We start from the raw sequence: 22647 nt of genomic DNA, 5'->3' as shown, positions 1-22647 counted from the left end.
CCGACCAATATACTTGAAAAATCTTCGATTTTGCAAGTAACAAACAGACAGAACCACAAACACAACCGACCAATATACATACTTGAAAAATCTTCGATTTTGCAAGTAATAAACAAGAAATATGTCGTGCATAGCACGATACGTGCGATATCCCTAAAATAAGTTGTTGGCCTATGATGACCTCAAAAATAATTGGTAGTTAAATACAGTGACGAGGTATGCAAATACTCTTAAAATTTCAAATCAATCAGATGAAAATTGAGGATTTTAGAAACTTGGCCTATGTTGACCTCAAAAATAGTTGGGGGTTGAATTCAGTGACCAGATATGCAAATCCTCTTCAAATTTCAAGTGAATTGGATGAAAATTAAGCATTTTATAAATTTAACAAAGTTGGTGACCTATGGCCTATGTTGACCTATTAATGATGTTGAGTCTCCTCGGGCAATGATGGCATTGCCTTTCTATGGCTGGTACACACGGTCGAGTGTGTGGTTATAGAGGGGGGAGGGAAGAGGGCAGGGTCACCACTCCTCTCCTGACCTATTAACCTTTTGACCCCAAAAACAATAAGCTTATTCCTTTTGACCAACTCTACCGTTTGGTGAAGTTTCATGAAGATCGGTTGAAAATTGTGAACTGTAGACGACTGACATGCAGACAGACAGACAAACAGACAGACAGAATTATGCAAAAGACCAACCAATATACAGTACTTGAAAAAATCTTCTATTTTTGCAAGTAATAAACAAGACTTCATGCAGAGCACGATACTTGCAAAATCCAACCCCCTCCCCCAAAAAGGTTGCCATTGTTCCATCAAATTGTCCATTTCATAAAGATCAATATCAATATCAAATCATTGACGATCTTGATCAAAGCTCAGGTCAAGAGGATGAAAAGTGACGATTTTTCAGATGCAAATTGATGATTTTGGAAGTTTGAACTCGAGTTGACTTTTTTCTTCTTTTTTTTGTATACAGGTTCGACGCTCGTGAAAGAGCTAACATTTATCACACAAAAAATCAAAACAGACACACAAAGTATATAATAAGAGGAGCTATATAATAAGGGGAGCGGTAGACAAGATGGGGAGAAGGGGAAGCACACAAACACAATATTTGAGAGCAGGAACATCGGGAGATCTGTGGAAGCGAGAGGGCTTGGGGGGAGGAGGTGTGGGAAGGGGGAGGGGAGGAGGCATGGGAAGGGGGGGGGCGTGGGAAGGGGGGGCGGGTGTGAGAAGTATAAAACACAAGGACTTCCAGGAAAAAAGTTGGTATTTCAAAAAAGTGGAATTGGGGTGAAATTAGCGGGGGTAGAAAAGATCAAGGTTTTGTGTGGGGGAAGATAAGAGATGGTGGTGAACAGCTGTTTTAAAGACCTGGAGGGAGGAGTGGGATTGAAGAGAGTGAGGGAGTTTGTTCCAGAGGTGGGAGAAAAGAGGAATGAAAGAGTGAAGGTGAGCAGAGTGTTGATTTTGGTAGTTTCACTAGAAGAGGGTTGCTGGCAGTTCGTGTGCGACCTGTAGAAGTATTTGGGGGGGGGCAGAGCACAGAGACGGGGCTGGGGGGACTAGGCCAGAGAGGAGTTTATTGACCTTTTGGCCTATGTTGATCTCACAAATAGTTCGTGGTTGAATTCAGTTAGCCAATATGTAAATCCTATTCAAATTTCAAGTCAATCAATCGGATGAAAATTGATGATTTTAGATATTCGAAAAAAAAAAAATGTGGTTGACCCTTTGACCTCAAAAATATATAGGATTTTGTCGGACCACGAACTCTATCATTTGGTGAATTTTCGTGAAGATTGGTTTAAAATTGTGACCTGTATGCAAGTATAAGTGAGCGGACACACAAACACACACACAAACCGGAGTGATCAACATACTTGCACAAAATTGCCAAGTAATAACAAACGCAACTGACCAATATACTTGAAAAATCTTCGATTTTGCAAGTAGCAAACAAACAACCGTAAATAAATAAAGATAAATAAATGACATGCAAACAGAGAAATCAATCAATTAGCCCAGCAAAGGAGCCTGACCAAGTACGGTAGCCAAGCTATCCTGCAAGATGGCCTAAAGCAACGTGTCATCTAAAAAGCACTTCCAGTCGCGAATTGGGCTTTAAAACATACAATTAACAGCAATATAAATATTATTCGCAGAAATCTTGGAATATACAATTTTAAATGGACAATTTGACCAATTCCACCCATAGCTCTCAACCCTCCCCTACCCCCCGCCCCCCTCACCTTTTCCCCTCCTCCCACACCGAGTTTTCTCATCGCCGTCCATCTATTTGGCTTTGGGTGTGGGATAGCCCAGTTTACTTCGCAACAAAACACTTCCCTTAAAACAGCAATGCTGAACCACTTACCGTCGTGAGGAAGTTCCAGAAAGGGTGCATTACGAACACGGACAGGGGATTTGTGTCCACAGCGCTGTACTGGACAATGATATGGAACAATGTACAGTTATGTGTGGAATACTGCAAAGAAATACTTCATGAAGTATCAGTTAGGATTGATTATTATGGATACTTTTATCAGAAACCCAGTGTGGTTAGAAATGGGTATGGCTTAGGAGGTACACATTGACATTTCATCCGAAGTACTTTGTGATATCAAGTACTTTGCCCCTCGGTGATATCAAGTGACAGGATAGGCCAGTGGTTAAGTGCTAGAACTTGGTGAAGTTCGATTCCTGCTGGAGATTATGCAAACAAAAGGGGGCCTGGACAATGGAATGCACATTGGTTTGCTGTACAAAAAACAAAAATACAAAATACAATTTGCTCAACACAAAAAAACATCATGCAGCTATAAATTGTAAACCATAACAAGGTTATAGTTACCGACTTCCTCTACTCTTTTAGCCAAGGTGTGCCTCTCAACGGAATCACATAATGTCCTTTCCCTGGAAAGGCTGGAGTGCCTCTACATGGTGTTCTGGGCCCCATCCTATTCGTAATCTTCATCAACGATCTCTCTAGGAAATCCTCTAGCCCTTTGCTGATGGCACCTTCCCTCTGCCGTGACATACACTACATGGCCAAAAGTATACGGACACCCCTTCTCATGAGTGGATTCGGCCGTTTCAGCCGCACCCATCGCTGACATGTACATATTGTCGCGTGACTACCCTCTGGTGAACACCGCAGGGTGACACGGATGACCAAACGAGCTTAATACTCCGAAGCATTCAATCCAAAAATGTCGGTATTCTTTATACGCGAGGGAAAGGGGGATGATGAACTTACCTGGACGGCCTCCACCCGACGTATTCACACCTGGATAAATTAACTCAAACAACACAGAATTAAAATGTACAAAAATACCGGATTTATTAAAGAAAATGCCGGTAACAAAGAAAACACGATAAACTATATTCCTAATTGGAGCGCTCCCGCACAGACTCAAATACAAACAATGGGAAAAATAACTGAAAATAAATGTGTGTCATTTAGTGGACACCTAGCTCAAATCGGCTGGTGTATCTCATCAGGAATCGTCAAAAATAGTCTGAGGCCTTGGCAGGAAAATGCGCATGGTTTGGGCTAGGCCCCTTAGTTCCAGTGAAGGGAAATCTCAACGCTACAGCATACAATGACATTCTAGACAATTGTGCGCTTCCAACTTTGTGGCAACAGTTTGGAGAAGGCCCTTTCCTGTTTCAGCATGATAATGCCCCCGTGCACAAAGCGAAGTCCACACAGAAATGGTTTGTCGAGATCGGTATGGAAGAACTTGACTGGCCTGCACAGAGCTCTCCCCTCAACCCCATCAAACACCTTTGGGATGAATTGGAACGCCGACTGAGAGCCAGGCCTAATCGCCCAACATTAGTGCCCGACCTCACTAATGCTCTTGTGGCTGAATAGAAGCAAACCCCTGCAGCAATGTTTCAACATCTTGTGGAAAGCATTCCCAGAAGAGTGGAGGCTGTTATTATAATAATAATAATAATAATAATAATAATAAAGGAGTCTTATATGGCCCCATCAAGCAGAGTTAACGACACTCGTGGCGCTTTACATTATCATGCGAACGCACACACACCGCACACACATACACATACACACACACAGAGACACCTTCACTCTTGTCCTATTCCTCTCCCTCCCCATTCAAAACCCACAGATGTGTACTCTCCCCCTCTTCCCTCTTCCCCCTCCCCCTCTTCCCCCTCCCTCCCCCACACACGTACACAGACATACTCTCGATCTCCGTCCCACCTCAAACCAAAGGGAAAACAGGACTTAGACTTTGAAAGACTTGTGAAACAGATAGGTTTTGAGGGAGGTTTTAAAGGCAGGAAGAGAGTCAACATGTCGAACAGAGGAAGGCAAGTCATTCCAGAGCAGAGGTGCAGCAAAGGAAAAGGATTTCTCGCCAAACGACTTGGTGCTGGTGCGCGGCGGCTCTAAGGTCATAGAGTCGTCACTTGAACGAAGCCGTCGTCGAGGTTCATAGAGAGTGAGCAAATCGGAGAGATAGTGAGGTCCCGTTCCACACAATGATTTATAACATAGTGTGCAAATTTTGTATTGCACACGAGCAGAGACAGGCAGCCAGTGTAAAGATTCAAGAAGCGGAGTAACATGGTCAGACTTCTTCGCCTTACAGACAAGACGAGCGGCAGAGTTTTGAACCTTTTGTAACTTATCCAAGAGAAACTGAGGGCAGCCAGCATACAAAGAATTACAATAGTCTAGCCTTGAGAGGACAAGGGCACAGACCAGAGTTAGAGCAGCTTGAGGAGTAAGAAAGTGGCGAATGGATGCGATCTTTCGCAGCTGAAAGTATGCCGATTTGCAAGTTTGAAGTACTTGCTTGGAAAATGTCATGTTACAGTCGAAAACCAGACCAAGGTTCTTGGCCGACGAAACAAAGTTTACATCGGTTTCACCAACATGAATAGTGGTAGGAAGTGAACATTGTAGAGGACATCTGTGCGATCTTACAATCATAGACTGTTTTAGCATCGTTCAGCTGAAGTTTGTTTTAGCAGAAATGGGGGGGGGGGGACCAACTCCATAGTAATGCCCATGATTTTGGAATGAGATGTTCGACGAGCACATACGGGTGTGATGTTTGGGTGTCCACATACTTTTGGCCATGTAGTGTACCTCATCCTACAGACAGGCACCAGCCTCTACCCTCTTTAGACCTTGACAAAATCACAAACTGCTCAAACACTTTTTTCTTTTTTTTTGTATACTTAGTCGAGGCTCATATAAGAGCTAACATGCAGAACATATAACAAAGGGAGCAGGAGACAAGAAGGGGTGAGAGAGGGAAGCACACCAACAGTAGAGAACAAGACATCAGGACATCTATGGAAGAGAGAGGGTTGGGGCGGGGTTCACGGTATAAACAAAATGGACACGACAGCCAGCTCTCAGGAAAGAAATTGGGAATTTTGAAGGAGGTGGGTTGGGGGGGATTAACAGGGGTAGAAAATATCATTATCTCCCTCTGTCCTCTGCCCCCGTATCCATATCCATCTCTCCAATCATCTTAAAGAAGTCGAGTCTCTCAAACTTTTGGGTCTCACCATCACCATGATATTTCTTGGTCAAAGTCAAACTAAATTTCAAAGTTGGATCCAAAGCCACTGGCTAATTGGACATAATCATCCAAAGTCCTTCCTAGGCACACGTGAACTCCTATCCACCTACAAGGTCTTCAACTGCAGCTTGATGGAGTACTGCTCTCCACTCTAGGCTGGCTCCCTCACCTCATCTTGATGCCCTGGAAATCAAGGCCTTGAATATTATTGGAATCTCCTGTGATGAAGCAGAGTCTCTGGAGCCTATCACTTCCCATTGCAGACAGGTCGGTGGTCTGTCCATCTTTTACCGCCTCCTTTGTGGTCTTGCACCATCTGCTCTTTCCATACTTTTCCCCCTGGCCCCACCACGTTTCTGCAGTTGAAACTCCCAGAATCTGAATCACTGCCCAACTCCACTCATTCATTCCTCTTTTTTCCACACTTGTGGAATCAACTTCCACATTCTCTTCAATCTAATCCTTCCCTCCAGGTCTTCAATCTTGCTGTTGGTGTCCCCCTCCTCTCCCCTCCCTCTCTTTCTGCTGTTCCTTTGGTTCTGTTGCATCCTGATGCATTCAGTGCTATCGCTCTTCCACGAGCTTCGACTTTGCACACAAAGATAATTAAAAACTAGAACGGGCACTCGGTAGAGCGCATACCTTCGCCGCAGCTACTGTTCTGTACTTGGCATGGGAGTGTAGGGAACAGAACAGTGAACAGTTTGGTGCTGATTTCATGCAAATCGGATAAGAATTGACCGAGTTATGACAAAAAACGCACATTTTGCAAGGTCGTGACCCCCCTGACCTTTGACCCCCAACCGCTAACAAGGGTAATGTCTTCACTGGGTCATGTCGTATATCACAAGATCGGGCATTGAATTCTGAACATTTTGGCATTAGTTGCATGCCAATTGGATAAAAATTGACCGCACTATGGTAAAAATACGATTTTGACCTTTTCGTGACCTTGACCTTGACCTTTGACCCGATTGCTCCCTAAATCTAATCAAATGTGTCCCGTATAATAACCAATCATCCCACCAAATTTCATGCAATTCGGTTGAATACTTTTTGAGTTATGCGAATAACATACACACACACAGACATACAAATAAATACACAGCGATCAAAACATAACCTTCCGCTTTTGCGAAGGTAATAAAATCACCTGCCACATGTCCTGACAAGTGTAACCAGTAACCCCACATCAACATCGTCATGACTCATCCAACCTCAACCTACGTCATCTCATCACACATCGAAAATGCATCAATGCATGGTAGGTTTGAAAGGCAGAAAATACATTATCTAAACTCTCAGTATACATTTCCCCCAACACGCCACGACTGCATACTTCACTCGGCCAGTCATCTCCCTCAAAACATAGCTCTGCCTATGACCCAAAACCTAGCTCCGCCTACGACCCAAAACCTAGCTCCGCCTACGACCCAAAACCTAGCTCCGCCTACGACCCAAAACCTAGCTCCGCCTACGACCCAAAACCTAGCTCCGCCTACGACCCAAAACCTAGCTCCGCCTACGACCCAAAACCTAGCTCCGCCTACGACCCAAAACCTAGCTCCGCCGACGACCCAAAACCTAGCAACGCCGACGACCCAAAACCTAGCTCCGCCTACGACCCAAAACCTAGCTCCGCCTACGACCCAAAACCTAGCTCCGCCTACGATCCAAAACCTAGCTCCGCCTACGATCCAAAACCTAGCAACGCCTACGACCCAAAACCTAGCTCCGCCTACGACCCAAAACCTAGCTCCGCCTACGACCCAAAACCTAGCTCCGCCTACGACCCAAAACCTAGCTCCGCCTACGACCCAAAACCTAGCTCCGCCTACGACCCAAAACATAGCTCCGCCTACGACCCAAAACCTAGCTCCGCCTACGACCCAAAACCTAGCTCCGCCTACGACCCAAAACCTAGCTCCGCCTACGACCCAAAACCTAGCTCCGCCTACGACCCAAAACCTAGCTCCGCCTACGACCCAAAACCTAGCTCCGCCTACGACCCAAAACCTAGCTCCGCCTACGACCCAAAACCTAGCTCCGCCTACGACCCAAAACCTAGCTCCGCCTACGACCCAAAACCTAGCTCCGCCTACGACCCAAAACCTAGCTCCGCCTACGACCCAAAACCTAGCTCCGCCTACGACCCAAAACCTAGCTCCGCCTACGACCCAAAACCTAGCTCCGCCTACGACCCAAAACCTAGCTCCGCCTACGACCCAAAAACTAGCTCCGCCTACGACCCAAAACCTAGCTCCGCCTACGACCCAAAAACTAGCTCCGCCTGCGACCCAAAAACTAGCTCCGCCTGCGACCCAAAACCTAGCTCCGCCTGCGACCCAAAACCTAGCTCCGCCTACGACCCAAAACCTAGCCCCGCCTACTATCCAAAACCTAGCCCCGCCTACTATCCAAAACCTAGCCCCGCCTACTATCCAAAACCTAGCCCCGCCTACTATCCAAAACCTAGCTCCGCCTACTATCCAAAACCTAGCTCCGCCTACTATCCAAAACCTGGCACCGCCTACTATCCAAAACCTGGCTCCGCCTACGACCCAAAACCTAGCTCCGCCTACTATCCAAAACCTAGCTCCGCCTACTACCCAAAACCTAGCTCCGCCTACGATCCAAAAACTAGCTCCGCCTACTACCCAAAACCTAGCTCCGCCTACGATCCAAAACCTAGCTCCGCCTACGATCCAAAACCAAGCCCCGCCTACTATCTAAAACCTAGCTACGCCTACGATCCAAAACCTAGCTCCGCCTACGACCCAAAACCTAGCCCCGCCTACTACCCAAAACCTAGCTCCGCCTACGATCCAAAACCTAGCTCCGCCTACTCTCCAAAACCTAGCCCCGCCTACGACCCAAAACCTAGCTCCGCCCACGATCCAAAACCTAGCTCCGCCCACGATCCAAAAACTAGCTCCGCCCACGATCCAAAACCTAGCTCCGCCTACGACCCAAAACCTAGCTCCGCCTACGACCCAAAACCTAGCTCCGCCTACGACCCAAAACCTAGCTCCGCCTACGACCCAAAACCTAGCTCCGCCTACGACCCAAAACCTAGCTCCGCCTACGACCCAAAACATAGCTCCGCCTACGACCCAAAACATAGCTCCGCCTACGACCCAAAACATAGCTCCGCCTACGACCCAAAACCTAGCTCCGCCTACGACCCAAAACCTAGCTCCGCCTACGACCCAAAACCTAGCTCCGCCTACGACCCAAAACCTAGCTCCGCCTACGACCCAAAACCTAGCTCCGCCTACGACCCAAAACCTAGCTCCGCCTACGACCCAAAACCTAGCTCCGCCTACGACCCAAAACCTAGCTCCGCCTACGACCCAAAACCTAGCTCCGCCTACGACCCAAAACCTAGCTCCGCCTACGACCCAAAACCTAGCTCCGCCTACGACCCAAAACCTAGCTCCGCCTACGACCCAAAAACTAGCTCCGCCTACGACCCAAAAACTAGCTCCGCCTACGACCCAAAAACTAGCTCCGCCTGCGACCCAAAACCTAGCTCCGCCTACGACCCAAAACCTAGCTCCGCCTACGACCCAAAACCTAGCCCCGCCTACTATCCAAAACCTAGCCCCGCCTACTATCCAAAACCTAGCTCCGCCTACTATCCAAAACCTAGCTCCGCCTACTATCCAAAACCTAGCACCGCCTACTATCCAAAACCTGGCTCCGCCTACGACCCAAAACCTAGCTCCGCCTACTATCCAAAACCTAGCTCCGCCTACTACCCAAAACCTAGCTCCGCCTACGATCCAAAAACTAGCTCCGCCTACTACCCAAAACCTAGCTCCACCTACGATCCAAAACCTAGCTCCGCCTACGATCCAAAACCAAGCCCCGCCTACTATCTAAAACCTAGCTACGCCTACGATCCAAAACCTAGCTCCGCCTACGACCCAAAACCTAGCCCCGCCTACTACCCAAAACCTAGCTCCGCCTACGATCCAAAACCTAGCTCCGCCTACTATCCAAAACCTAGCCCCGCCTACGACCCAAAACCTAGCTCCGCCCACGATCCAAAACCTAGCTCCGCCTACGATCCAAAAACTAGCTCCGCCTACGATCCAAAACCAAGCCCCGCCTACTATCTAAAACCTAGCTGCGCCTACGACACTATTAATGGATCCCTTAGCTCCGAAAGCGTTTAAGAGATCCGCCCCTCACATGCCCTCAAGTCAAAGAACAAACTACCCGCAGGCCACAGCAGTCAAAGTAAATGGTTAATATCGGCAATTAAAAAATTAAACTCAATAAAGGGGACGTTAGTGCTTTTTCACTCCTGAGAGAATACATTAACCTGCATATTCCATTATTAACCCACAGGTGAATAAGTAATAATAAACGAAAGTCCCATTATGATCAGCATCGACTATTATATTAAAGCTTTTTTTCGACAATAAACATAAAGCAAGATTTCGTATTTGATGCGAGGATGAGATAGATCAAAACCTTCAAATCCCCTCTTTTATTTTTACGGAAACATTTAACAAAAAAATGCTTTCCTTCAAATTAAAGTTAACACCAAATTAATAATATGACGCCGGTTAATGTTAATCAGAACAAACCCCAAAACCGCGCTGTCAGCAATTCAAACAGAGAATGAAACTAGCACCGGAAAACCAAAACAAGGTATCTGGAATCAAAAGCTCACCTTGTACCGATCCAAAGCTGCCAGTTGTTTCACCGACAGGTATCGGTGTGAAAGACCCATTGCGATCGCTGACGAGCGTTTCGCGGCTGCTCCGCGTAGCTTCCCGACGGAACCCCGCCCTCACTGCTTTGTCGATCTGTGATTGGCTGCTTCCTAACTTTAAAAGAAATTGATCGTTATAATGAATTATGAACCATTTTCCATATAAATATGCGAAGCACTAAGACACTTTTACTTTTACAAATACATTAAGAGGGCGAAAAATAATTTTCAAAACAGCGAACAGTATGGCCTCTGACCTATACACCGCTCCAGCTGCATTTATATACTGTATATCGCGCCGAGTTTTTAGTGAATGAAAAGCGATATTATCACAACGTTTTCCCGTACATTTCCACATCTTATCCATCGCTTGGAATATATTTGTAAATAGGCCTACATCCAATTTTATTGTTTCACTTTCAGTTTCAGTGGATTATAAAGCTGTGTTTTTAAATTTCCTTGTTTTGAATTTCTCGGCTCAATGAATGGATTTTGAGGTAGAACCGGCAAAAATGTAAGTAAAGATTTTTTTCCCAAATATGCCATATAGAATCCACTATCCGTAATATTGCTTTTGAAGGACAGCGTGCTCCGCAATGCTGCACCTTTTTCTTGCGCAAATCTGGAATACAGGCCATTGTCGGATGCCATTCCATCGGTGTAAAACTCGATCTAGCGTCCAGACACCTCCACCAATAACCCGCTTCACCCTACCTCGACCAATTTGCTGAAATAAACTGGAGACAAAGCTCCACCTTTAAGGGCGTGGTTTAGTGAATTGAAGGCGTGGTTTAATCAAGCGAAGGCGTGGTTTCATGAGGTGAAGGTTTGGTGACGTCATATTTGAGATGTTTCACGATGGAATATAGCAAAGACGAAATACTGTCGGAGTGTAGGTCGAAATACAGATCAAATCAGCCGTCCTACACATAGTATGTAGGATAATGTTTAGAGCGTCCAGCGTTCTAGCCTGAATCCGGGAAAAATCATAGGTTGGCAACCATTGCGCATATTTGATGGTCCCAATAGCCTCCTGTGTTAAAGCTCCTTGCATTGAAGGGAACTTGTATTTCACAGCTGGTGGTGGCGGAGAACAGCCAATCGGATTGCGCGATTATAAACGTCACCTTCGCTTTCTCACATGACTTCAAAGCAGCATTCCCATTGGTCCACATCTCAGCTCGCTGAACGGAATCTGCGATTTACCGGAAGTTGTCGTGACGTGGCGTGTGCTGAACGCTTTCCTCACCAAACCTCACCAGGGTTTGCAGGCACGTGGAATTTGCGCGTTTGAATGTTAAACATAATTGTCTTATTACCTTTTTTCAACGTTGTAATGTTTAACTTTAAGCCCATTGTTTTTTTTTAAATCAACTGATGGGTTTGAGGCCTACAAATACAATATCGTTGGTACGCTATTTACAAACTTCTTAGATGTTAATATCCATAAACTATAGCCATAGGCCTATGTATTTATTGGTTGTGGTTTCGAGATACCTCTGGTTACTTTGTGCTTGAGTAATCAACTAATTGCTTTGCTTCCCTCCCGAACCGAAGGTAAGTAGTAAATACTATACGTGCCAATGTGGTCCATATGTTCTGTTACCCCACCCCAACCCGCCCCCATCCCATCGGGGCATCCTCCCTCCCCGGGTACCCTCAACCCCACTTAGACACGTCGACGTCGATGTGAATATGTACGATCATTGCTTGGGATTCCACGATGATGATGATACCATTTGCGATCTGCAAATTTGAACAAAATTTCACCTGAAACGATGCAGAGCCCCATGGGGTATGTAGATTGCAGTAGATCTGACAATATGAAAGTAAATCTGCATGTGGACACACCCATCCACAGGAGGATACCCTCACCAAATCCAAATTGGTGACACTAATTACCCTCGGGAGTTGTAACCTTGCCCTTCCGGTCCAAAATTGAACAGGACCACCCGATCGTAGCAGAAATATTCAAACAACCCAACTAACTATGCATGACTTTCCGTGTGTGTGTGTGTGTGTGTGTGTGTGTGTGTGTGTGTGTGTGTGTGTGTGTGTGTGTGTGTGTGTGTGTGTGTGTGTGTGTGTGTGTGTGTGTGTGTGTGTGTGTGTGTGTGTGTGTGTGTGTGTGTGTGTGACTGATTTACCAGACTGACTGCCTGGACGCAACTGAGGTTGCGGATCTACTGATGTACCACCTATTGATGTGGATCCGCCGTTTGGAGAGGTCCTGGGCTGAAAGGATTGAAACCTCGAGGAAGAACGGTGCCCAGCTGATGATCCATGCAGTCGGGAAACTAGTCAGTTGCTTACGGGTTAAAGTTCTTGCTTTAGGTGGAGAAACTATGTTTGAGGTTTACAATTTAAACAAAGTTGAATATGGGATGTTGTAAAATTAACATCATTTACAACAATCCATTAAATTATTTAAGTTTAGGAACAACCGATACTGTACAATTAATTGTGTGTGTGTGTGTGTGTGTGTGTGTGTGTGTGTGTGTGTGTGTGTGTGTGTGTGTGTGTGTGTGTATGAAAGAGGGATAGAATTGTAAGGAACAGAAATGAAAAAACCAGGTGTGTTTGTGTGTGTGTGTGTTTTACACTCACCACAAAATGTAATTCAAATAGTCTTTTAAAAACAATTTTCATCATTGAGACAAAAGTGGCAATTTCAAAATTGTTAAACATCATTGTTCTGTTCCTGAACACGAAAACCTCACGGAAATATAGGAACATGAGAGTGCTGTAGTCGGGTTCGTACCATTTCATGTTGATCGAATTACCGAGTGGTGGAAGTAGTTATAAAAACACACACTTAATTGTACAGTATTGGTTGTTCATAAACGAATATAATTTAAAGGATTGCTGCAAGTGATATTAATGTCACAACATCCCATATTCAACTTTATTACCTACGCCACCAAAGGTGGATGGAGGCTGTTTCCACCCCTGTCTGTTTGCTACTTGTATACAAAAACTTTTTTTTCGTCAAGTATGTTGATCATTCCGGTGTGTGTTTGTCTGTCCGCTTATACTTGCATACAGGTCACAATTTTAAACCGATCTTCACAAAACTTCACCAAACGGTAGAGTTCGTGGTCCGACAAAATCCTATATATTTTTGAGGTCAAAAGGTCAACATAGGCCAAAGGTCAACCACTTTTTTTCAAATTCCTAAAATCCTCAATTTTAATCCGACTTGAAATTTGAATAGGATTTACATATCGCCTAACTGAATTCAACCACCAACTATATTTGAGATCAGCATAGGCCAAAAGGTCAACAACAATTTCAAATTTCTAAAATCCTCAATTTTTAATCCGATTCACTTGGAATTTGAATGTGATTTTCATATCAGCCAACTGAATTCAACCACCGACTATTTTTGAGATCAACATGGGCCAAAAGGTCAACATAGGCCAAAGGTCAACCACTTTTTTTCGAATTTCTAAAATCCTCTTTTCATCCGATTGATTTGAAATCTGAATAGGATTTGCATATCAGCTTACTGAAACCAATCAACTATTTTTGAGGTCAACATAGGCCAAATTTCTAAAATTGTCAATTTTCATCCGATTAACTTAAACTTTGAAGACGATTTGCATATCAGGTCACTGAATTCTACCACAAATTATTGTTGAGGTCAAAAGGATGCTCTACTGAGTGCCATTCTATTTTGTTCTGTTTTGCCAAGTGTCGCTCTATGAGTGATTTTTCATCTGTCCGTTTGTCTGTGAACAAAATATCTTAGTTGTGGACGGATTCGGACGAAATTTGGCAGGGATGTAGCGTATGTGACAAGTACGAAATGATTAGATTTTGGTGAAGATCAGGATTCGGATCCGGCTACTAGAACTTTTAAAGTGATTCTTCACCATTGGGAGATGGGGCCAAAAACGATACAAAGCAGGATATCTCAAAGTTATGGATGGATTTGGATGAAACTTGTTGGACAGGTTGTGTGTGTGACAAGGAAGAATCGATTCGATTCTGGTGAAGATCTGGATCTGGATCCAGCTAGTAGAATTTTTTAAGTGATTCTTCATCATTGAGTGATATGGCCAACCAGGTGGAGGTATGCTCTCCACTGAGTGCCGTTCTAGTTTAAATTGTAAACCTCAAAACATAGTTCACTTACCTAAAGTAAAAACCTTAACCTGCAAGCACTTGGCTGGTTTCCCGACTGCACGGATCATCAGCTGGGCACGTTCTTCCTTGAGGTTTATTCTGCCCTACTTTGACAAAAGGAAGCAACTGCCTGAAAGGAGTTTTCTTGTAAATGAGGAAAATGTGTTTTTCTTTCTGCTCTCTTTGGCAGAAATGCCAAATATCAGAAATGATATCTCAGAAATGGAGGGTCGTGTTACTTTATTTTGTGTACGAACGTGTAGAGCATACCTCAAAATACCTCAAATACCCTAGAACAAGATTTAGTGATAACTCAATTTCGACAAAAATGACAGTTGCTTCCTTTTGTCAAAGTAGGGCAGTATGGTTTCCACCAATGACCTCTCCAAACGGCAGATCCACTAGCTCGGCCATACATCCAGATCAGGTCACCTACATCAGTAGATCCACAACCTCAGTTGCCTCCAGGGAGTCAGTCAACCCATCAATGTAACCTCAATAACCAAAGTTTACTCGCTGGAGGATTTAATATCTTATCACATAGTTACAACTCCCATCACACATTCCATTATATTATAATACTGTACATTCAATCATGCACATCTTACTTTAAACATAACAGGTCAACCATCCAGCAAAACCACCCACCCACCTACCTCGCTCGCCTACGATCCAAACCTGCCGATGACACACCTATCCACAAAATGATGATGCATGATGATGGTGGGAAACTTGTAAACAAACTGATGGACATCACGTCACATATTGGTGGGTGGATGGAGGCAGGGGAAGGAAGGAAGGAGGGGATGTGGTGAAAGGAGGGAGAAGGGGGGGTTGGTGTCGGAGGAAGGAGTGGAAGGGGTGTGGTGGGTTGAGAGAGGAAGTAGTAGTAGTAGGAGGAGGGAGGGAGGGGAAGGTGGGGTGAGAGGAGAGGGGAGGGAGGGTGGTAGGTGGAAGAAATGGGAGGGATGGGATGAGGCGGGGGAGGGGTGGGATGAGGTAGAAAGTGGGAGGGGAAGGAGTGGGAGTCCTGAGGGAAGACACAGACTAACACATAGACACACACACACACACACACACACACACACACACACACACACACACACACACACACACACACACACACACACACACGTTGAGATATCTATATTTCCCATTTCAAATACAGTATGTTGTTCTGATCCCATTAATACGTTGTTTTTTTTCTCGTGTATAGGATGATTACCGACGTACAGCTCGCGATCTTCGCCAACGTCCTTGGCGTTTCCCTCTTCCTGCTGGTTGTGCTGTATCACTACGTGGCTGTAAATAATCCGAAGAAGCAAGACTGACCCAAGCAGAGGTAGGATTCACAACCTGCGAAGGTTATTTCAAATGTATTCCTTTACACTCTGTAAATCCCTCGTTTCACCCACATAATTTTATGTTGCAGGTGTAAATTATGTCGGTTATGAACATCACCACCCTGCCAGAATGTACCACTTTGACCTTTCATGCGGCCCGATTATGGATCCTGCGCTGAACACTATTTCGAGAGCTCGCGACTTTCCCGACCAGTTAACACACACCCAATAACCAACTGACCCGTACCATGTTGCTTCACGACAGGCTTTGTGAATCTGCCTTCAACAAGTACTAAACAAGAGTATCAAATGTGCTAATTGAATTTATTCATTGTATCAACATGCCAATAAAATCGACTTGGTTTATAAAATAAAATAAAACGTCGGCGTTATGAATGCAAAAGCTACGCACGTGATCCTTCCGCTCGTTCCAAACAACATTTATCTGTCGTCCGATCACCTGTTGTCAAAATGTTTTTTTCGAGGATGGATTGAAAATGCGCAAATGGGTGTATGCTCCAAATACACAACAAGTCACAATCAGATACCTCACGTGGGTGGGACCAATGGTGCTCCAGATGGTCGACTTGAAAATTTACAACTACATTAAATACCAACATTCGGTACTGTCATAGTTCGTCAATTGAAAAAAAAGCTACTCGTTCCATCAATTGCTGACATCACATGTTTTATACCCGATTTTAAAAGTACTATATATATATATATATATATATATATATATATATATATATAAACTCACATTCAAAGTTTTGCTAAATTTGTAAAGTATAAAATTCCTCTGTATGGGAACCTCCTTTTCCAACATGGTGCATTTTATGAATGTATTTAAAGTGTTTGTAACACTTGAAGAACAGCATGTTTCATGCAATTCTAGCAGAGTCAATGTGCAGATCTCCTGATTTTATTTGGCCAAGAAGACCAAATGGCTCAGGAATTGTAAGTCATGGTACAGGTTCCGAAACCTGGAGGTGGTGGGGACCCGCTTGGGCAGTGAAATTGGGACAATCCCTTCTTCAGAGCCTTGTGTAGCAGGCTGGCCTTGGGTAGAGGCAACAAAGGGGGGGAGAGGAGTGGATGCGAGGCCAGCAGACTGCGGGAAGCGAGAGGCCGGGCGGCTCGGCTCCGGCAGGGGACGAGACCAGGCTGTACGGACAGGTGTCCGTAGCGTGACGCTTTTGGCAAAGAGAGGATGACTGAGGGCGGAGAGCGTGCAACGTGACGAGGCGAATCGGAGGAGCGGTGGCTAGAAGTGCTCGGGGACTGGCCAGGGATGGCCGTTGAGCCACCTTCTCCACGAATGCTCATAGCTACCTTCAAGTTCTGCCGGCGTTTGTCTTTCACCCGACAATCTATTGAAAAATAAACGGCAAACATTTAAATAAACTTTAACGGCTGATATTCCTAGTTGTGGGGTTGGCCGGGGGGACGCTTGGTCCAAGTCTTTTGAATAGGCTGGCCCAGCCTGATGTTCGACTAAGTATTTGGGGAAGGAATTTGGCCATGGTACTGATGATAGCTTACCTACTCTTTGTGAAGGACACCATGGGGTATTTAACATTCACCAACTAATGCCGGTAGGTTGGATGCCCACTTAACGTCCATCCAATGCCTTAACGGCACACACGATGAATTGCCCTGCCTGTGAAACACTGGTATGACAGTTTTTAGTTAGGTTGGGATTAGAGGTGAGTCTGCGTACCTCAGGCCATCCTGTCAGCCCAAAATTTTAAAAACACTGCAATAAAATTTTTAATTCCACAGGGAGTTGAAAATACAAAAGGTTGGTGGTGGATAAGTTCCAAATCTTTGAGTAAAAAGGGTAGCATTTGCAGTGAAAGAAAAAAAGTTAATGTTCTTACCCTTCAATGAAGTGAAACGCCTCGGTCCGCTCTTTTCTGGGCTCAGACCCGATGTTTGCTGTTCCGCCATCCCACGAAGAGACTTGGGTGGCGATCCATAGCCGGCTCGAGCTTTGGCCAACTTTGGCGATCCGAGAGCAACGGGAAGGCTCGGTGAGCCGCTAAGCCAACGTTGCGGAGAGTTTGAAGCACTGCTTGTGTTACTGCTTCCAGCACCACCGGCTTCACGCATCTTGGACAAGCATCCCTCGGAGGCGGAATTCCCAAGTCCGCTGTGTACAAAACACCACAACCGATTCCTTTCTCCAGCTGTTCAATTGTGCATGCTCAGAGTGATTTCCCAGAGGAGTTTGCAACGGATTTTTTTTTTTTTTTGGATACAAGATCGAGGTTTGTGTAAGAGCTAACATTAATGACAAAAAAAACAAACGGACACATAAGACGAAATAAAGGGAGTGGGAGACAAGATTGGGAGAGGGGGAGTCACAAAAGTACAACATTTGAGAGCTTGGACATCGGGAGATCTGTGGGAGGGAGAGGGCTTGGGGGGAGGAGGCATGGGAAGGGGGGTGGAGGCGTGGGAAGGGGGGTAAAAAACGTGGGAAGGGTGGGAGAGGTAAAAAAACGAAAACACATGGACACAGCTAGGACTTCCAGGAAATAAGTCGGTATTTCAGAAAAGTGGATTTGGGGTGAATTAACGGGGGTAGAAAAGATCAAGGTTTTGGATGGGGGAAGATAAAAGATGGTGGTGAACAGCTGTTTTAAAGACCTGGAGGGAGGAGTGGGATTGAAGAGTGAGGGAGTTTATTCCAGAGGTGGGAGAAAAGAGGAATTAAATATTTAATTATACTTTATTTAATTTTATATTATTTAATTTTATTTATTAATTAAATATTTGCTACTACGCATTGAACACTATAGCAAAGGGTTATTGCTTCATTTGTGTTCGATTATCATCCAGTTAGATTCATTGTCCAAATTTCCAACTCGCTTTCAAGTCTCCTTATCTGATGCTTGTACAATCTTGCGACCTGTACATTTGAGTTTCATGAATCAAGCAAAACATCTGTTCCACGTTGATCAGTTACGAGCCAAGCCTTGCCGACTGAAGTATAATGGGCCCATCTTATGTGTGCAGCACAAGACTTTGGGGTAGCATCACTGGCTGAGGGTGCGGTTGTGCCGCTGATGCAATACCCTCCGTAGGTCAGGGCAGGAAGCTAATTGGTTCATGATGCTGGTGATAGTTTGCCTAATTTTTGCGAAGGACACCGTGAGATGTTTAACATCCACCAACTAATACCGTTAGACGGGACGTCCAGTTTAATGTCCATCCGAGGAACGGCACGTACATTAATGAATCGCCTTGCCTGAAACAGCAGGATGACAGATTATAGCTGAGTCGAGATTGAAATGTCAGGCTAGAGCTACACAGCTTGGAGGGCGAGTGTGTGGACCTCTAGGCCATCCTGCCGGCCCAGGCCTTATTCATCGTGCTGATTGTATCATTAATTCGTCATAAATGACTTCCACCACCAAGGAGAAGAAGTGAATTTTGTTCTGAAAACCCCAAAAACGTTGGTCCTTTGATGTGCAAGTGTCATTGAAATCAATCATGCAAAATATTTTCAACGGGATGTTTTTCATTCATTTGAAGAATTGAGAGGAAGGGGGTTGTTTTCCAGGCATCTGGGGTTAAAGAAACAACATTTATCCATTAGAAATAGGTGAATAATTTTAGATAGATTGTCGCAGCCATCCGGTAGCTTCTACCTGTTGGGTTATCATACCGACTGAAAACGAGAAGGCAAATATATATATATATATATACAGTGCATTCAGAAAGTATTCAGACCCCTTCACTTTTTTCACACATGTTGCAGCCTTATGCTGAAATCGTTTAAATTCATTTTTTCCCTCATCAATCTGCACTCAATACCCCATAATGACAAAGAGAAAACAGGATTTTAGAAAGTTTTGCAAATTTACTAAAAAGAAAAAACTGAAATGTCACATTTACATAAGTATTCAGACCCTTTGCTATGACACTTGAAATTTAGCTCAGGTGCCTCCCATTTCTCTTGATCATCTTTGAGATGTTTCTACACCTTGATTGGAGTCCACCTGTGGTAAATTCAATTGATTGGACATGAATTGGAAAGGCACACACCTGTCTATATAAGGTCTCACAGTTAACAATGCATATCAGAGCAAAAACCAAGCCATGAGGTCGAAGGAACTGCCTGCAGAGCTCAGAGACAGGATTGTGTCGAGGAACAGATCTGGGGAAGCCGACAAAAAAATTTCTGCTGCATTGAAGGTTCCCAAGAGCACAGTTAATGAAATGAATGAATGAATGAAAGAACTTGAGCTCTGCAGTGGCCTCCATAATTCTTAAATGGAAGAAGTTTGGAACAACCAGGACTCTTCCTAGAGCTGGCCGCCCGGCCAAACAGCAATCGGGGGAGAAGGGCCTTGGTAAGAGAGGTGACCAAGATAACCTGATTAACGCGATGGTCACTGGCTGAGCTCCAGAGATCCTGTGTGGAGATGGGAGAAACTTCCAGAACGACAACCATCACTGCAACACTCCACCGATCTGGGCTTATGGCAGAGTGGCCAGACGGAAGCCAAACAGTTCTATCTTGGTTTCATCAGACCACAGAATCTTGTTTCTCACAGTCTGAGAGTCCTTTAGGTGCTTTTTTGCAAACTCCAAGCAGGCTTTCATGTGTCTTTCACTGAGGAGAGGCTTCCGTCTGGCTACTCTGCCATGAAGCCCAGATCGGTGGTGTTGCAGTGATGGTTGTCGTTCTGGAAGTTTCTCCCATCTCCACACAGGATCTCTGGGAGCTCAGCCAGAGTGACCATCGGGTTCTTGGTCACCTCTCTTACCAAGGCCCTTCTCCCCCGATTGCTCAGTTTGGCTGGGCGCCCAGCTCAAGGAAGAATCCTGGTTGTTCCAATCTTCTTCTATTTAAGAATTATGGAGGCCACTGTGCTCTTGGGAACCTCAAATGCAGCAGAATTTTTTTTGTAGGCTTCCCCAGATCTGTGCCTTGACACAATCCTGTCTCTGAGCTCTGCAGGCAGTTCCTTCGACCTCATGGCTTGGTTTTTGCTCTGATATGCATTGTCAGCTGTGAGACCTTATACAGACAGGTGTGTGCCTTTCCAAATCATGTCCAATCAATTGAATTTACCGCAGGTGGACTCCAATCAAGGTGTAGAAACATCTCATAGATCAAGAGAAATGGGAGGCACCTGAGATAAATTTCAAGTGTCAGAGCAAATGGTTTGAATACCGTGCATTCAGAAAGTATTCAGACCCCTGACGTCAATGTGATATTTCAGTTTTTTTCTTTTTAATAAATTTGCAAAACTTTCTAAAATCCTGTTTTCTCTTTGTCATTATGGGGTATTGAGTGTTGCTGGATGAGGGAAAAAATGAATTTAAACGATTTCAGCATAAGGCTGCAACATAACAAAATGTGAAAAAAGTGAAGGGGTCTGAATACTTTCTGAATGCACGGTATGTGTATATATATATATATATAATGAGAATGAAAGCAACTAAAGACACTGCTTGGCAGTTTCATCGACATGAGCAACTTGTACCGTGATGCTCCAGGTGTAATGAGCTTTGCTGCTGCAGCGGCAGCGGCATTGGCGCGCCAGGAACGGACGCGTTTGAGCAGCCAGGAGTGCAGATTGACAAGGTTGGTGTGCTCAGAGAGGACAAGCCGAGGCCATGGGTTGCACCCATGCAGGTCGAGTACAGCAATGGCCATGGCTCGTCCCACCTAGAAGCGAACATAGCATGTGGGAGAGGTGGTTGTGGTGAGTTGGCGAGGCCCATAATAATGTCAAAGCAAAGCTCTAAACCAAGGATTCCTGGAAATGATAGGGGACCTTTCGATGAGTCTCAATCGTTTATTCTTAATGTGCAAGATACATTTGATTTGAAAAGTTAGGCCAAACCTTAACACAGATGGGCAAGCTCTTTGGCAGATTTCCATCAACAACAACAACAACAACAGGCATTTTAAGGCCATTTTCCCTGCGAGAGCGGGGGTTAGCCTTGCGATCCCCATGACAATCGTCTCCATTTTGCCCTATTTTCTGCATCTCTCCTTGTTAACCCCCTTGCCCGCATTTCTTGTTCCACCATCTTTAGCCAAGTCTTTCTCGGTCGTCCCCGTCCTCTACTTCCTTCTACATTCATTTCCATCACTCTTCTCAACCAGTCACGTTCATCCTTCCGCAACACACGACCAAACCATCTCAACCTGTTTCTCTTCACAGCATCCATCACAGGCTCTATTCCCATCACTTTCGCTATTCATCATTTGTCTTCCTCTCTTTCAACGATACTCCACACATCCACCGAACTATTCGCATTTCCACCCTTTCCAGCCTTTGTTGCTGCTCTACGTTCATTACCCATACCTATGTCTCGCTCCCATAAATCATAACACTTCTCACACATGCAGCATACACCTTTCCCTTCAGCTTCAACGACACTCCCCTCCTCGTCAGCATGCCACTCAGTTCCCGAAACTTCTTCCATGCACATCTCACTCTAGCAACTGTTGCCAAGTCTGATCCACCATCTCCATTCAGCATGTCTCCTCGGTAGCGAAATGTTTTCACACCTTCCAGCTACACGCCGCCTCCAAGATCCAACTCAACATTTCCTCCGTTGCAGCTCCCTCTGTGCACACCTTACACTTGAATGTAGCTGCCACACTGGTTAATGTCCCTCTCAAACCACTACATTTTCGATGAACCCACTCAGCGCACATTGTACAATGAATGAATGAATGAATGAATGAATGATCGTTTTGAGGCCATTTTTCCCCGCTAAAGCGGGGGTTAGCCTTGCGGGCCCCATGACCTCATGGTTCCCTTTTTGAGGCAGTTTTTATGGCCGGACATTGTACATTCAATGGAATTCACTCCGACACCCTTCCTGCACACAGCACAC

The 22647-nt window shown here is 45.0% G+C and overlaps 3 protein-coding genes across 12 annotated transcripts in view; 1 reads left to right on the top strand and 2 right to left on the bottom strand.

The window, feature by feature from the left end:
• LOC137421747 (ethanolaminephosphotransferase 1) overlaps window positions 1-10401 on the bottom strand; it is a 51315-nt gene extending 40914 nt beyond the window's left edge. For 3 of the 7 annotated variants that reach the window (XR_010983394.2, XR_010983395.2, XM_068108098.2), the window contains exons 1-2: window positions 10265-10401; window positions 2388-2456 (exon numbers count right to left, since the gene is read on the bottom strand). Coding sequence is in view for 3 of the 7 variants with exons in the window: in XM_068108098.2 (XP_067964199.2) it covers window positions 2388-2456; window positions 10265-10324 (129 nt within the window). In the remaining 4 variants the exon portion in view is untranslated. The remainder of the gene's footprint in view (window positions 1-2387; window positions 2457-10264) is intronic. The other 4 variants (XR_013622678.1, XM_068108099.2, XR_013622679.1 and 1 more) reach the window with 3 other exon arrangements.
• A 1133-nt stretch (window positions 10402-11534) lies between these two features.
• OST4 (oligosaccharyltransferase complex subunit 4, non-catalytic) lies at window positions 11535-16184 on the top strand. Its single transcript, XM_068108104.2, has 3 exons — window positions 11535-11577; window positions 15651-15776; window positions 15867-16184. The coding sequence occupies exon 2, from the start codon at window positions 15652-15654 to the stop codon at window positions 15763-15765; it is 114 nt and encodes a 37-aa protein (XP_067964205.1). The 5' UTR covers window positions 11535-11577; window position 15651; the 3' UTR covers window positions 15766-15776; window positions 15867-16184.
• AGBL5 (AGBL carboxypeptidase 5) overlaps window positions 16083-22647 on the bottom strand; it is a 77205-nt gene continuing 70640 nt past the window's right edge. For all 4 annotated transcript variants that reach the window (XM_078773356.1, XM_068108094.2, XM_078773358.1 and 1 more), the window contains 3 exons: window positions 21279-21463; window positions 17658-17929; window positions 16083-17147 (listed from right to left, as the gene is read on the bottom strand). In XM_078773356.1, coding sequence (XP_078629482.1) covers window positions 16726-17147; window positions 17658-17929; window positions 21279-21463 — 879 coding nt within the window. In that variant the 3' untranslated portion in view covers window positions 16083-16725. The remainder of the gene's footprint in view (window positions 17148-17657; window positions 17930-21278; window positions 21464-22647) is intronic.

Source organism: Myxine glutinosa, chromosome 2, assembly GCF_964187855.1.
Source record: "Myxine glutinosa chromosome 2, kmMyxGlut1.1, whole genome shotgun sequence".
Classification (NCBI taxonomy): domain Eukaryota; kingdom Metazoa; phylum Chordata; class Myxini; order Myxiniformes; family Myxinidae; genus Myxine; species Myxine glutinosa.
Note: the sequence above shows the minus strand (reverse complement) of the source record. Positions and strands in the feature narration are given on the sequence as shown.

What these genes read in the sequence shown, in the direction of transcription:
- OST4 (XM_068108104.2), top strand. Translation starts at nt 15,652, where the DNA reads ATGATTACCGACGTACAGCTCGCGATCTTCGCCAACGTCCTTGGCGTT.